This window comes from Gallus gallus, chromosome 38, assembly GCF_016699485.2.
Source record: "Gallus gallus isolate bGalGal1 chromosome 38, bGalGal1.mat.broiler.GRCg7b, whole genome shotgun sequence".
In the NCBI taxonomy this organism is placed as follows: Eukaryota; Metazoa; Chordata; class Aves; order Galliformes; family Phasianidae; genus Gallus; species Gallus gallus.
The window spans coordinates 1-14,545 of NC_052569.1; the positions used below are offsets into that span (position 1 = coordinate 1).

At 64.0% G+C, this 14,545-nt stretch overlaps 4 protein-coding genes across 4 annotated transcripts; 1 reads left to right on the forward strand and 3 right to left on the reverse strand.

Moving 5' to 3' along the window:
• Nucleotides 1-7,466, reverse strand: SUPT5H (SPT5 homolog, DSIF elongation factor subunit; the record flags this gene model as incomplete). Its single annotated transcript, NM_001031384.2, is given in 29 exon segments — nt 1-92; nt 317-412; nt 500-703; nt 777-945; nt 1,143-1,301; nt 1,519-1,624; nt 1,848-1,975; nt 2,070-2,172; nt 2,272-2,376; nt 2,465-2,549; nt 2,651-2,776; nt 3,004-3,150; nt 3,360-3,506; nt 3,619-3,774; nt 3,887-4,023; nt 4,103-4,196; nt 4,420-4,525; nt 4,621-4,691; nt 4,765-4,854; nt 4,930-5,181; nt 5,267-5,335; nt 5,420-5,450; nt 5,613-5,678; nt 5,768-5,836; nt 5,936-6,005; nt 6,126-6,137; nt 6,736-6,801; nt 6,885-7,035; nt 7,124-7,466. Coding segments are annotated over 29 exon segments (3,188 nt in total), but the record flags the coding sequence as incomplete, so codon positions are not given.
• A 219-nt stretch (nt 7,467-7,685) lies between these two features.
• Nucleotides 7,686-9,039, reverse strand: LOC107055390 (tristetraprolin-like). Its single transcript, XM_015300220.4, has 2 exons — nt 8,910-9,039; nt 7,686-8,812 (listed from the first exon to the last, which is right to left on the reverse strand). The coding sequence occupies exons 1-2, from the start codon at nt 9,032-9,034 to the stop codon at nt 8,113-8,115; spliced, it is 825 nt and encodes a 274-aa protein (XP_015155706.2). The 5' UTR covers nt 9,035-9,039; the 3' UTR covers nt 7,686-8,112.
• Nucleotides 9,040-9,495: 456 nt separating this feature from the next.
• On the reverse strand, nt 9,496-10,979 carry MED29 (mediator complex subunit 29). Its single transcript, XM_015300221.3, has 4 exons — nt 10,742-10,979; nt 10,307-10,365; nt 9,972-10,056; nt 9,496-9,803 (listed from the first exon to the last, which is right to left on the reverse strand). The coding sequence occupies exons 1-4, from the start codon at nt 10,937-10,939 to the stop codon at nt 9,576-9,578; spliced, it is 570 nt and encodes a 189-aa protein (XP_015155707.1). The 5' UTR covers nt 10,940-10,979; the 3' UTR covers nt 9,496-9,575.
• A 67-nt stretch (nt 10,980-11,046) lies between these two features.
• Nucleotides 11,047-14,250, forward strand: PAF1 (PAF1 homolog, Paf1/RNA polymerase II complex component). Its single transcript, XM_015300217.4, has 14 exons — nt 11,047-11,169; nt 11,273-11,302; nt 11,378-11,470; nt 11,557-11,678; nt 11,771-11,837; nt 11,950-12,051; nt 12,133-12,238; nt 12,346-12,414; nt 12,527-12,630; nt 12,720-12,836; nt 13,066-13,194; nt 13,267-13,372; nt 13,473-13,560; nt 13,648-14,250. Exons 1-14 carry the CDS (start codon nt 11,120-11,122, stop codon nt 14,019-14,021), a joined length of 1,557 nt encoding a protein of 518 aa, XP_015155703.1. The 5' UTR covers nt 11,047-11,119; the 3' UTR covers nt 14,022-14,250.
• The last annotated feature ends 295 nt before the right edge of the window (nt 14,251-14,545 follow it).

The following is a 14,545-nucleotide window of genomic DNA, read 5'->3' on the forward strand; positions in this document are numbered from 1 at the left end:
TCATCCAGGTCCATGCGCACGATCCCATCCTCACCGTCAATGCTGAGCAGGATGCCGGTAGCCTCGCGGTCCTCACCCAGGATCACCTTCACCTGCGGGGACAGCGGGGGCCCAATGGGGCTGGGGGGTATCTGGCAGGTAGGCCGGGAAAGGCCACGGGTGCCCACGAGCCCCTGCAGCGTGTGGTGGGATCCAGGGAGACTGAAGGGGACTGAGAGGGTTGGGAGAGCCGGGAGGGTCTGTGAGCACAGCGGGAGGGGGAGGCAGAGCCCAGCACGGGGAGGGGCAGCACTGGTGGGGACGTGGATGACCATACCTTGTTGCTCTTGGTGGGGGTCACGGGCTCCAGGTGCTCGCTGGAGATGCTCACCACCTTCTCGCTGTCCTTCAGGTACACAGAGCACATTCCGCCCTGCAGGGGGACAGGAACAGGTGGGTGGTGGTGCGGTTAAGTTTGTCACAGTACTGCCACTGCCACATGGTGCCACCTGGGGCTCACCGTGACACTGCGGATGACGCCGGTCTGTCCCACCGCCTGGCTGTCCAGATAGGTGTCCCGGACCTTCACCTGGATGTCAGTGGTGACCCAGTCGCTGGAGCTCTGCTCGATGCCTGAACCAGGGGTGTGGGGGTTGTAGCCCCCTGGAGATGGTGCCCCAGGTGTCATGGGGCTGTAGCCCACTGGGCTGGGGCTAGGGCTTGCCTGGGGAAAGAGAGGAGGCAGCGTAAGCAGCGGTGAGAGGCTATGGGGGACAAGGGAGAGGAACTGGGGGTACCTGGTAGGCCATCGGCGATGGCGTTGGGTGGTAGCTGGCTGGGGAATGGGTGTTCTGATAGCCCACAGGGCTGGGGGCCACTTGATGGTAGCTCTGGGGGCTGGGGCTGGGCTGGTAGGAGCCCTGTGGCGATGGCACAGCGTAGGGTGAGAACTGGTCAGTGTTGTACCTGCCAGGGTGAGAGGAAGCCATGGGGATGCTGCGTTGCACCATAGGAGACCTCAGGGAACGTTACGTCAACCCAGGGCCATGGTTTGGGATCCTCTGGGGCTGCAGTCTCCCCTCAGGATCCCAACTATGGTTCCACAGAGCTGTGGTTCCCCTCCCAGAGTTGCAGGGCCAGTGCAGAGCGGAGGGAATGCTCACATGGCTGGCGTGCCAGGGGTCTGGGGGTTGTACGGCTGGGTGACCTGCGGTGATGAAGGGTCGGGGTAACCAGGGGTCTGCGGGTTGGGGGTGCCGCCGTAGCCTTGCGGTGAGGGTGTGGGCTCGTCGTCAAAGCCATACTCAAAGTCCTCATCGGCTCTGTGGAAGGAAAACAAACGTTATCACCGCAGCCAGGTCAGTTCAGTGAGTGGGACCCTGCAACGGGGACAGTCCGTAATCGCTGGAGCCGTGCCAGTGACTGGAGATCCCAAACATATGACTGTTGTGATGCTGCTGGGGCCATCGCAGCGACCACAGACCCTGTGGTGGGATCTGTCCTGGTCAGCAGCGCCCCCCTCCCCCCCTGGGCACCCACCTGGAAGGTGTGTTGGGGTTGTTGGGGTCCCAAGCACCGCTCTGAGCAGGCGTGCGGCTGCCATCGTGAAGCGGAGTCTGTGAGCCATAGTGTGGCGTGCGGCTGCCTGCAACAGCCCCACAACGGCTGCGTCAGAACCCTCTGTGTCCCCACCAAGCCCCGTCCCCTCCACCTCAACCCTGTTCCCCTGCTCATCCTCAAAGCCTCCTTCATACACCCTCCAAAATATCACCCCAGGATCCACTTAATCTCTGTCCCCTCTGCGCCCCCGTCAGCCCCATCTTCCCCATGCCCACCCCCCCCCTCCCGCGCCCCCCCATGCCACTCACCGTCATGCAGGGGTGTCTGGGAGCCATACATGGGAGTGCGGGAGCCAGAGCCATACATGGGGGTCTGGGACCCATACATGGGGGTGCGTCCATAGGTCGATGTCATCCCACCCGGGCGCCGCGAACCCCTGCAGGGACACAGCATCAAGGACATGAGGAAACCCCTACCAGCCCGCCCTAGAGAGGGAGCAGCACAGCTCCCTGCCCCCCCCCTGTACTCACACAGTGGTCAGGCGCTGGCGGTCCACTGAGATGGTCTGGCAGGTGGAGTGCAGCTCCACCCGGGCCGTCGACTCTGTTGCATCCTTCACCACTCCAATGTAGCCTGCAAGTCACAGCGGTCGTTTGATGAGGGCAAACCGGGGTAACCCACAGCTTCTTCCCCCGCCAGGGGCACCCAACGGCCCAACCAAAAAGCACCCACCTTTGTAAGGTCCCTGGGAGATGCGCACCGTCTGCCCAATGAGGTCGTTGTCCCGCCGCCCGCGCCCACGGCTCATGCCACCTCCACCAAAGCCACCGCGCTGGCCTGAAGGACAAGGGAAGGAGGGCTCAGGGTGAGCAGGAGGGCCTTGGGGACGCTCTCTTGGCCTCGGGGACACCCCTGCAGCGCTTACCAGCCCCACTGGGATGCATCGGGCTGCTGATACGAGGGCTCATGGGAGCAAAGCTGCCCACAGTGAAGTTGGTGACGTCCCTCGGCTGCGAAAGGGAAAGGAAACGGTGCTGGAGAGCAGCAGCAACAAAGGCACGGGGTCACGGCACCCACCAGCAGCCAGCAGTGACCCTCGACGTGCCCCCACCTTGGAACCACCGGCCAGGACGAGGTGTCGGGTCTTGCAGACAAACATGCCACCGTTCTCCACCAGCTTCTTGCAATGCAGGAAGGCAAAGCCCCGGAAGAGGTGCCTGATTTCTCCCTCACGACCCTGTGACAGTGGCAGAGGTGAGCCCCAGGGGGTGGCAGGACCTCCCCCGGCAACAGGACTCAGATGGCTGTCAGGAAAAACCCAGGGTTCCCTTACGTGCCAGAAAGAACCCAGAAAGGCACCGACAAACCCAGAGCACTTATGGCAGACTGGGACCAGGCCAGGGATCCCCATGATGACCAAAAAGATGCGCCTCACCCCAGTCACCCCCACCCCATGGTTCCTACCGAGTGGGGCCCGTCTATGACTTTGACGATGTCCTTGACGTGGATGTTGTTCTGCTCTGAGTCCAAGGCGACGGCGAAGCGGTTGTCCTTCTTCCTGGTGACAGCCTGGTGCCGCACCGTCACCACCTTTCCATACATGTTCAACACCTGCAACCAACAGGAAGGGCAAGAAGCTGGGAGGGGTGCAGCCCAAAACGGCCCTCCAAGGCAACAGGGACTGCATGGGTGCAAAACAGAAGGCGGGGGGGGCGTTTCTGGCACAGGGCTGCACGGGGAAACTGCCTCTAGTCTTCACCCCTGGCAAGACACCCGAAAACCCACAGCTCCTTCCAGCATCATGGGCAACTGGGGCTCACCTGGAAGGTCTCACGCTCCAGTCGCACAATAACCCCCACTGTCTGGGGGTCCAGCTGCACCAGTTCACCCCATTCGTGCTGACCCCCCACATCCACACCCGACGCCGTCTCTGAGCAGAGCTGCAGGTCCCGTGGCAGAACCTTGAGCTGGTGGTGGGGCAGAAGATGAATGAAACGCACGCAGCTGCCGTGGCCGCTTTCCCCCCTTCCCACCAGCACCGTGCTGAGCCAAACTGTGGTGCTCCGCCCCTCTGCTCACCTCGTGCATGGTGAGGTCTGAGAAGAGGATGACGAAGTTCTCCTCCACCCTAACAATGAGGCCCGTGTCACCCTCAAAGCGGCCTGCAATCACCTTCACGTGGTCACCCATCTTGAAATATTTCCGCAGCTCCTGAGCTGGGAATTCCAGCATGTCCTAAGGGAGAGGAGAACCCTGCAGACACCGCGGAGGAGGCACGCAGCGTCCTGGCGAGGCTACAGCAGCCACACAAAGCATTCGGGCGCTGCGCCCCTGCGTGCTCTGCTACCTTCAAGTCCTCGTGTTTGGGCATGATAGTGATCTTGTTGCCATCGACGCTGAGGATCTTGCCCTGCAGATTGATCAGTTCACCCTCGCACACCTCCACGTTGTCACCAGGCTGGAAGTTGTGCTCGCGCTCCTTCCCTAGGGGTGACAGCAGAGACATTCAGGGGACAACACCACATGGAGAACGGCAGTATGCGTGCGGAGGCACCTGCAATACCTGTGCTCTCCGTCACCACCTCCAGGTCAATGCCTTCAGGCTGGTCTTCAAACTTCTCCAGCTCTGACAAGGTGGGCTTCACACCCTCCGTTATCTGTCAAGAACAGATGTGGTGGCCACAGCATCCCATTTCTCTGCAGAACTCATCTACTTTTCTAAGCAGTGCCATCACTACCAGGGAACAGGGAGCCTCTGGCCTCCCACCACCCCCTTTCCCACCAGTACCTCAGCGTTTGGGTCTTGACACAAGAAGGAAAGCAGTTTGGGGGGGAAAGAAGATGGGTTTTGGCTGGATCTAAACAGGGTGCCACGCTCACCACTGCTGACATGGCGAAGCTCTTGAAGAGAAAGCCCTTGCGGCTGTAGCGGTTGCCTTCAAAGATGAGGAAGTCTCCATCGGAAGCCACATCGCCTCCCAGAGACCTAAAGCAAGGCAAGACAGAGGCAAAACCCAATCACCCCCTGGAGGAGGACGGCTCACTAGAGGCCTTTCCTTTCTGATGCCACCCACCACCTACCGGATCTTCTCAGCATCGAAAAGCCGCTGAGGGGGTCGCTTGAACTTCTTCCTCTTGGCAAACCAGTCCTTCTGCAGGGTGGGAGGCAGCCCAGTAAGCAAACGAGCCCAGCACAGCAGCACAACACAAGAGCGCTCCACCTACCAGACTCATTCGGGCTTTGATACGGTCAAAGTCAATACGGGGAATCATCTTTAAGGAAATCTGGTTCTGGCTGGGCTCCACATAATCCACCTGCAGGGAGACAGCGGCAGTGAGCCGGGCGTTCTCAGCTCCCCACCGTGGGGCCCCCGTCCACTCCTGCCTCACCTGGGCGATGTCGTCCTTGTAGATGCCCCTCTTCAGACGCACCCAGGACTTCGGCTTGAGATTGGTTACCTCCTTCACTACCTTGAGCACGTCTGTCATCTCCTTGATGGGGACCATCTGCTGGTTCCAGTAGCCCATCCGCAGATTTCCTACCCCCTCGATTGCCTGCTTCACGTGCGTCTGCTTGTAGGCCTCCACGTAGATGTATCCTTTGACGTGCTCGGGGGCCACCACCGACTTGATCTGCAGGGGCTGGAGGGCAAGGGGGCACATCAGGCCCAGGGGGGTGCAGGTGGTGCGGCCCCCTCAGCTGCCACACGGCTCCCCGCAGCCTCACCGTGTCAGTGAATTGGTAGGCAATGAACTTCCGCATCAGAGCGATAGCTGTAGCACGCTCCTCTCCAATCTGTGGGGGAAACAGGTTGCTTTAGGGTGTTGAGAATACGCCTCCCAAGCGCTGACTGCAACTCCAAAGACCCCCAGCGCTTACCTTGCATTTCACTGTCCAGAGATTGGGATCCCTACGTAGGACCAGAGAAAGGCATTTACAGCGTGGCCGACCTGGCTAAACCTGCCACAGCCCACCTGGCTGGGCAGCTCAGCGTAACGCAGACCTGACCATCTCATTTCTTTCCCCCAGAACCCCATGTGTTTTCTACCCCGAGGTGCAATGTGCCACTCACTTGACTCCAGGCAGCAGCTGCTGCTGTGTGATGTCATCTGAGAGCTCATCGGAGCCACCATAAACACTGAGAAAATAACACTGGAAGTTAAAACAGTCCAATCCTTGACGTGCGGTAAGGCAGAGGGACACGGCCACGTCTCCATCCCAACTCACGTCTCTCCCACCGAGGACTTGGCGTATTTCTTCATATAATACTCGCCCAGCTCTTCTTCACGCTGGTCCCTGGAGGTGGAGAAGGAGAGGGTGGAAGTGGGCATCAGAGCAACTCCCAGCAGCCTCTCAAGGGGCGAAGGGGTGGCATACGGACAGAGCTGCCATCACCTCCAGAGGTTCTGCAGCCGCCGAGCACCAGAGCGGTCCTCATCCAACACCACGTTGTCGATGTTGGAAGCTGCAAGGAAGAGGAGGGTCGAATGTGGCTCACAGCAGCACAGGGACGTGGCTGGGCTTGGCCGGCCCCAGGGGGTGGCAGTGGTTGCCCCCAGGGGGGCTCAGGCTGACTCAAGCTTACCTTCAATCTCTTCTGCTCGGGAACAAGGAGGTGGCGGTGGAGGGCAGACAGTATGGAGCAAATAATAGCGGCAAAACCACCCATGGGTGAGGGGGAACAAAGGGGAAGGAACAAAATTAAGACGGCAGCACAGGAGGGAAAGGAAAACACGAGAAACGTTAAAAAAAGAAAAAAAGAGCAAAAAAAAAAAAAAAAAGCCAAAAAATAAAACCAGGCGGGTGTGAATGAGATGCGTTAAGCAGACAGACAAAGGGTGGACAGAAAGACAGACGCTGGGATGAGGGAGGCGGGGGATCAGGGGCCACACAGTCCCATTCCCACCCCTGAGTGTGGGGCTTGGGGAGAAAAACACGCTCAGAGGTGGGCAAAGAGCAACAGCAGCCACCCGGTGTTTAAACCCAGAGGAGCTGCACCAAAACCAATCCACCAGCACAGCACTGCGGCCCAGCGTGGCGCACCTCTCCCAGAAGAGCCGTACCACCACAGCGCTCCGCTTCCATCCCCTTCTGGCCTTAGGGCCACAGAGCAAGAAGGACCAAAGCCCGAGGGGGATCTCGAAGCCCCGGGGAGCGTCCTCGGAGCTGGGGAGCCCCCAGAGCAGCCTCCTCACCTTTCTCCAGGATGTCCTCGGCCCCATCCTCCCACTGATCCTCATCCTCGTATTCATCGTCCACATCTGGGGGAGATCACAGCGGTCGGTGAGAGCAAAACCTAGAGGCAGCGGAGTGCCCCCCCAGCGCTGCCCCCCCCCCAGCTCACCAGCTTCATCCAGGATAAAGCCGCCGTGCCGTGGCTTCTTAGCAGGCCGGTCGTCATCTTCCTCCTCCTCCTCCTCATCGTACTCCTCCTCCTCCTCCTCCTCCACCTCCTCCTTCTCGCTGCCCGCTGCACTGGCACGCTCCTCCTCGGCCTACACGGTGGTGGAGGGGAGGAGATGCTGAGGGCAGGGAGGGAAAAGCGGGGCACGGCGCCCCCCCCTCCCCGCGGTTCAGCCTCACCTCGGCTTCCTCCGCCTCCTCCGCCTCGCTGCTGTGCTCGCTCTCCTCCTCCGAGAAGTTGCTGTCGTCGCTGTCCGACATGATGGATGATGGCGGAGGGGAAGAGAGGAGCCGGGGGGGGTGCGGGCGACTCCAGAGATGCGCTGCGGGAAGCGGCCCCCGAGGGGGACACGAGAAGGCGGAGAGGGCGCAGAGGGGAGCGCGCCGGGCTCAAAGGGGGGTCCGGTGGCGGCAGGAGGCGCGGAGAGCAGCACCGGGCCGCCCTCAGCAGGCCGCACCGCCGCTGTTACCGCCGCTAGGAGGACAGCAGCGCCGCGTTCCTCCACCCGCTTCCGGTTCCGGTCGCGAGCTTGGCCTCCATCACGTGGTCACGGCGGCGGGCGTCTGGTCACGTGATTGGAGGGGAGGAAGAGACGGTGGCCCGGAGGGACCAAAAAGGAACGCGGCGGAGGGAATCGCGCTGCGGGGAGCCGTCACGGGGCGGGGTTTGACGTCACACCCCCACTCCGCTCCTTCCCACCCCGGTCCCCATACAACACAGCAACCAACGCCAGAGAAAGAGTTCGTTTATTTATTTAAAAACAAACAAACAGAAAAAAAAAAAATCAGCATTTTCCCTTCACCCCCCCACCCCCCCCCATTACAAAACACATAAATACAATATAAAACCTCTGGCCACCAAAAAAAAAAAAAAAAAAGAAAGCCACACTCGGGGACGGGAACGCCCCTAAGGCACTGAGTGAGCAATAAATAAAGGCAGAATCGGGGCGGTGGGGGCGACAGGACCTGCCAGCCTCATCTCTCCCCCCATCCCCTTCCCAGTTATTACCACCGGGACAGAGTGCAGTGTGCCCCCCTCATCCTCCCCCTCCCCCCCCCCCCCGCGATGCTACATCTGTCACCTCCGCCTCCTTCAGCCCAAAGTTCCCGGTGGAGGGGGGCGGTTGGAGGGGCGCCCTTCCTTTGTGGAGGGGCCGTCGGCGCATCCCTCACTCCGACACGGAGATGCGGTCAAACACCGGGAGGCGGTGGGGGCTGCCCGGGCTGCCCGCGCTCCCCTCCGCCGGCGCGGGGCCGTGCAGGAAGTGGCAGCGGGAGCCGTACGGACACGTCCCGCAGCGCTGGAAGGTGCTGCACGGCTGCGTGCGGTATTTGGGGTGGCGGCGGAGCCCCCGCAGCTCCTCGGGGCCGTGGGCAAACTGGCAGCGGGCGCCGTAGCGGCAACGGCCGGTAGCGGTGAAGGGGCGGCACAGTTCCGTCTTGTAGAGGGGGGACGGCGGCGAGGAGGGCGGAGACAGCGAGAAGCTGAGCGGGGACTGCGGCGGGGACGGCGACGGCTGGGACGGTTCGCGCGACGTCGGAGACAGCAGCGCCACGCCGAGGGAGGAGAGCGGAGCCGACGCGCGGGACGGGAACGGCGGCGGGAGGGGCCCGGGGGGGTCCGCGCCCAACGTCAGCGCCGCCAGCGCCAGCAGCGCCGTGTCGGGGGGCTGCGGACGGGCCAGGCCGGGGGGGGGCCCCGCGGTGCCGAGGAGAGAAGCCGGGCGGGGGGGGCACGGCGCGGCCGCTCGGGGCGCTGAGGGAGCGCAGCAGACGGCCCAGCTCCGGGGACGGCGGCCCCCACGGGGAACGGGGAGGCCGCGGGGGCTCCGGAGACGGCTCCCGGGGCGGCTGCCCGCAGAACGGGCCCTGTAACGGAGAAACGGCCGCCGTCAGACGGGAGCGGGGGGGAAGGGGGTTCGAACGCGCTCGGGGCGCGGAGGGGAGAAAGGACGACGAGCCGTACCTGACGCAGCGGCTCCGGAGCGGGCCCAGCTGTGGCGGCAGCCATGGCGGCAACAGCGGCGCTGGAAGAGGAAGAGCGGCGCTGCCGGCCGCGTCGCGTCGCGTCGCCTTTATGGGCGCTCCCATGACGTAACGACGGCGGGGGGCGTGGCCGGAAGCGGGCGCGAGGCGCGGCCATGAGCTCAGCGCGCGGGGCGGGGCGGGGACGTCAGCGGAGGGGCGGCGGAGGGGCGGACCGGGCTGAGTCACCGTGCCGGGAACCGCGGGGGCGTGGGGGGGGGTTGAGCCCCGTGCACGGGTCGCTGCCCTTATGCGGGTGACCTCCCCTCCCCCCGAGTGACGTTCATCGGTTATATGCGGGTGACCCCCCAAGAGAAATGGGTGACTTTGCCCGTATGCGGCTGACTGCCCCCCAGCATACACGTGACTGCCCCCAGGGGTGGGTCACCGTATATGGATGATCCCCTCCCTGACGTATGGGTAACCTCCTCAACATACAGCCGATTCCCACACCAATAAGGTGACATCCTCTGCATGCGGTCACACCGGTTACAAACACCCCCCAGGAATCCTCAGGGACGCCGCCGTGAGTGTGGGTGCCTTTATTGTCACAGGGCTGCCGGGGGAGAGGGAGGGGGACTGCCCGCTGCCTACCCCCACAGCCTCGTCAGGGCCCCCCCGTGGGGGGCAGCTTGCCGGTGATCTTGTTGGCACCCTCCAGCAGGGCATTGTGGATGTCCTTGGCGCCTGCGATCTGTGCCTTGATGAGGGGCAGGTACTGGGTGTAGGGGAGGCTCTCACCGGCAGCCCCCTCGCCCTTGGGGGCCGCTGGCACCAGCGCAGGTGCGTGCTTTGCACTGTCGAAGCTCTGCGAGAGGCACTCGTGCGCCAGGCGCTGCGGAAGGGGGTGTCACCAGGCGGGACACGGGGCTGCGTGTGCCGGGGGGGGGGGGGGGGGGGGCAACAAGGAGCGTGCAAAGCACATTGCCAAAGGGAAACGGGAAGTGAAAATGGGGGGGGGGGGGGGAGCGGGGGAATAGACAGCACGTGGAGAGGCACTCACAAGGCAGAGCTCCAGCTGGTCACACAGCGCATAGAACTCCTCCAGGCTCTTGTCAAAGCGCTGCAAGGCTCCGTCGGCGCTCTTCCTGCCCGTGGGACACGGCCACCATCACTCCACGGTCACCACACTGCCACCACGGCCCGGTGACACCAGGGGGCCAAGGGAGGGGCCCTGGAGAACGATGGGGGGGGGGGAGGGGAGGAGGGCTTGTAGGGGCCGCTGGGGGCAGGGGGCGGGGCCTGGGGGCTTAGGGTAGGACCGAGAGAAAGCGGTGGGGGTCTTGGGGGGGTGCGGGGATGGGATCCATAGGTGAGCACCCTGCCGGGCTCACTCACTGCCCGTTGTCGATGTTGGAGTTCTGCACCAGGTTCTGCGCCGCCACCTTCATCAGCGTCTGCGAGGGGAGGTCACGGCGGGTCACGGCCCCCATTGCCAGCCCTGCGCTCCGCCCCCCGCGCCCACCCCACGGCCGAAGGCGCAGCTCCCGAGGTGACGCCCCGCCCCCCACCTGCAGGCCCCGCCCACCCGTAGGCCCCGCCCACTGATAGACACCGCCCAGCCGCAGGCCCCGCCCACCGACAGACCACGCCCTGCCGGCCCCGCCCACAGATAGACCATGCCCCCCGTATGCCCCGCCCACCCGCAGGCCCCGCCCACTGATAGACACCGCCCACCCGCAGGCCCCGCCCACCGACAGACCACGCCCCGTCGGCCCCGCCCACAGATAGACCACGCCCCGTATGCCCCGCCCACCCGCAGGCCCCGTTCACCTGCAGGCTTTCCTTCAGCTGCGGGATGAGCAGCCGGAACCGCTGCACCGGGTCGAAGTCCTGCGCCTGCGCGGCCGCCACCTGCGCCGGAAGCGGCGGTCCCGGTCCCGCTCCTTGTCCCGGCCCGGGAGCGGCCGACAGCGGCGGCGGCGCAGGCGCGGCGGGCGGTCCCGGCTGCGGCTGCGGCGGCGCCGCCATCTTCCCGCCGCTCCCTCGGCTTCCGCTCCCGGTCGGCCCCGCGCGCGCCGCGCCGGGAAGTGACGTCACACGCGAGGGCCCTCTCGCCGCCCGGAAGCCGTCCTCCCGCTTCCGGCCGCGGCTGCCCCCCTCGGTGCCTGCGCAGGGCCGCCGCCGCCGCCGCCGCCGCCCGGCCCCGCCATGGCGCCCACCATCCAGACGCAGGCGCAGCGGGAGGAGCCGGGCCACCGGTACGTCACGGCCGTGACGTCACGAGCGAGGGCGTGACGTCAGGGGGCTGCGGGGCGCTCCCCTCACGTCCCCCCCCCCCCCCCTTCATCTCTGTCCCCGCAGGCCCGGCTCCCACCGAACGCTGCCCGAGAGGTGAGGGGGGGGCGCGGTGTCCGACGGGAGTCCCGGGGGGCCGCGGTTCCCCCCCGCTGACAGCGCTGCCTGCAGGTCGGGCGTGGTGTGCCGGGTGAAGTACTGCAACAGCCTCCCCGACATCCCCTTCGACCCCAAATTCATCACCTACCCCTTCGACCAGAACCGGTATGCGGGGGGGCGGGCCGTGAAGGCGGCGGGGTTCCCTCCTCCCGGGTTGCTTCGAAGCGAATCGGGCTCTCGGGGCTGTGCAGGTTCGTGCAGTACAAGGCCACGTCTCTGGAGAAGCAGCACAAACACGACCTGCTGACTGAGCCTGACCTGGGCGTCACCATCGACCTCATCAACCCTGACACCTACCGCATCGACCCCAGCGGTGAGCTCGGCCCTGAGGGGCCTCTGGGGGGGGATAAAGGGGGGCGGGAGGGGAACCGACGCTGGGGGGACGCTGGAGGATTTCTTTGGCAGTGCTCCTGGACCCGGCGGATGAGAAGCTGCTGGAGGAGGAGATCCAGGCACCCACCAGCTCCAAGAGGTAACGGTGCACCCGGGCCCACCCTGGAGCCGGCGGGGGCGCAGCTCTCCCCGGAATCCCTGGAAGAGCCCCCCATCCAGCCCCGTGTCACACACCCCACCCTGCGGCCCAGGTCACAGCAGCATGCCAAGGTGGTGCCATGGATGCGAAAGACCGAATACATCTCCACTGAGTTCAACCGCTACGGCGTGTCCAACGAGAAGCCCGAGGTCAAGTGAGTCTGGAGGGGGGGCACACGAGGGGCACGGCCTCCTTATCCCCCCCCCCCTGCTGCCACGTGCCCATCCCTGTCCAGGATCGGAGTGTCGGTGAAGCAGCAGTTCACAGAAGAAGAGATCTACAAAGACCGCGACAGCCAAATTGCTGCCATTGAGAAGACCTTTGAAGATGCTCAGAAAGCGGTGAGAAGGGGTTCGGGGCGGATTGGGGTCTCCCACCCTGCTTTTGGGAGGAGGGGGTGCCATCTTGACCCCATCCTGCACGCTTCACCCATCCTCCCTCCCTTCAGATCACACAGCACTACAGCAAACCTCGCGTCACGCCCCTCGAGGTCATGCCCGTCTTCCCTGACTTCAAGGTACAGTGAGGGGTGCATAGCGTGTATTGGGGGGGGGGGGGGGGGGGGGGTGGGGGGGGGGGGGGGGCGCTCACTGTGCCCTCACCCACCTCTGCTTTTGTCCCTGCCCCAGATGTGGATCAATCCCTGTGCCCAAGTCATCTTTGACTCGGATCCAGCACCGAAGGACACGAGCGGTGCTGCAGCGCTGGAAATGATGTCCCAGGCCATGATCAGGTGATTAGGAGAGAGGCCAAACCACGGAGCACTGAGGAGGGGGATGGCAGCCGACCCCTGCAGCCGCATTAACCTTTTCCTGCCCACAGGGGAATGATGGACGAGGAAGGGAACCAGTTTGTGGCCTATTTCCTTCCCGTGGAGGAGACACTGCGCAAACGGAAGAGGGATCAGGAGGAGGAGATGGACTACGCCCCTGAGGACGTGTATGAGGGAGGGGGATTGGGGCCGGGGAACCCTCCAAGTGATGGAGGGGGGCGCCCTACAGGCTCGCAGAATACAAATCAAGGGCGTCCCACAGATTTCTGTGCAGACCGTCTGAAAGAAGCAGGGAGGGGATGGTCTGGCAGCAGAGATGGATGGTTTGGAGGGGGGGGGGGGGGGGTCTTACAACCTCGGTTTCTTTTTGTCTCCTGACCTGTATTCCCTCCCCAGGTACGACTACAAGATTGCGCGCGAGTACAACTGGAACGTGAAGAACAAAGCCAGCAAGGGCTACGAGGAGAACTACTTTTTCATCTTCCGAGAGGGCGACGGTGTTTACTACAACGAGCTGGAGACCAGGTGAGGCTGGGAGCCCCGCTTTGCAAAGGGGGAGGATGGTTGTAGGGCTGCCTGACCCCCTCTGCCCCTCAGGGTGCGGCTGAGCAAGCGGCGAGCGCGGGCAGGGGTGCAGTCAGGCACCAACGCAGTGCTGGTGGTGAAGCACCGTGACATGAACGAGAAGGAGTTGGAGGCACAGGTACGACCCCCAGCAGCCCCCAGGCCTGTTGGGACCCCTCCCACCTTCTGGCCCCCCCCCCCTCCCCCCAGGGGGCAGCTGAGTTCCCCTTCCTCCGCAGGAGGCACGGAGGGCGCAGCTGGAGAACCACGAGCCTGAGGAAGAGGAGGAGGAGGAGATGGAGGCTGAGAAGGAGGCACCAGGCTCAGGTGAGCGGTGTGCTGGGGACAGGCGGCATTCCCTGGGGGGTGGGGGGGTCTGCCCTGATGGCTCTCTCTCTGATATCTCCCCTTTAGATGAAGAGCGGGAGAAAGGCAGCGAGAGCGAGGGGGCAGCAAGTGGCGAGGAAGAAGAGGAAGCTGAAGGCTCCGGTGCCAGCAGCAGTGAGCAGGGAGGTTCGGCCCACAGCGAGGATGATGCAGAAGATGAAGAGGAGGAGGCGGCCAGGGGGGCCCGCCGGGGGGGCAGCGACGCCGCCCGCGCCGCCCGCGACCAGGAGGAGATCTTTGGCAGCGATGATGATGAGGATGAGGAGGACGATGACGACGAGGAAGAATCGGAAGGTGGAGGCAGTGAGGGGGGGCCTCCCCGCAGCCCCCGGCTCAGCCCCAGCGAAGCTTCGGAGGATGAGGAGAGCGCCAGCGAAGCCTCTGACTCTTCCAGCGACTGAAGCTGAGGGGGGCTGTGCCTCACCCCCCCCTCTCCCCCCCCCCCCCCCCCAAGTCCCAGCCACGTGGGGCAGAAAAAGGTGATGGGGGTAGGGGGGGTTTTTTGTTGTTGTTCTTTGGGTTTTTTTTTTTTTTTTTAATTTTCTTTTATTTTTATCTTTAATAACGTAGTCATGGTTACCAGCCATAGTCATAACAAAAGTTATTCATAATAAAATGTATCTAAAATAACGTTTCTATCTCGAGGGCCGTGGCGCTACGTGTACAAAGGGGAGGCTGTACCGACCGGGGCAAAAAGGGGGGGGGGGGGGGGGGGGGAAGGAGGGGGGGGAGGGGAGGGAGGGGGGGGGGCACAGGTGCCAGGGCCACCCGTTGTCCCTGGGGTGTCAACGTGTACCTAAATCGGGGGGGTGTCGTTTCCCCCCTCCCAGGGCACAGGGGACACAGTGACATGCACCACCCCCCCCCCCCCCAACACACGCCCCCCCCCCCCCCCCCACCCGCCCCCCCTTCCCCCACCACCCTG

Bases quoted from the DNA above. Each gene is read 5' to 3' on its own strand.
- LOC107055390 (XM_015300220.4), bottom strand. From the start codon at position 9,034: ATGGGAGCGCCCATAAAGGCGACGCGACGCGACGCGGCCGGCAGCGCC. The intron at 8,813-8,909 runs GTACGGCTCGTC...TCTCCGTTACAG, and splicing joins CTCCGGAGCCGCTGCGTCAG to GGCCCGTTCTGCGGGCAGCC.
- MED29 (XM_015300221.3), bottom strand. From the start codon at position 10,939: ATGGCGGCGCCGCCGCAGCCGCAGCCGGGACCGCCCGCCGCGCCTGCG. The intron at 10,366-10,741 runs GTGAACGGGGCC...CTCCCCTCGCAG, and splicing joins AGCTGAAGGAAAGCCTGCAG to ACGCTGATGAAGGTGGCGGC. The intron at 10,057-10,306 runs GTGAGTGAGCCC...TCCCACGGGCAG, and splicing joins TCCAACATCGACAACGGGCA to GAAGAGCGCCGACGGAGCCT.
- PAF1 (XM_015300217.4), top strand. From the start codon at position 11,120: ATGGCGCCCACCATCCAGACGCAGGCGCAGCGGGAGGAGCCGGGCCAC. The intron at 11,471-11,556 runs GTATGCGGGGGG...GGGGCTGTGCAG, and splicing joins TACCCCTTCGACCAGAACCG to GTTCGTGCAGTACAAGGCCA. The intron at 12,415-12,526 runs GTACAGTGAGGG...TCCCTGCCCCAG, and splicing joins CCGTCTTCCCTGACTTCAAG to ATGTGGATCAATCCCTGTGC.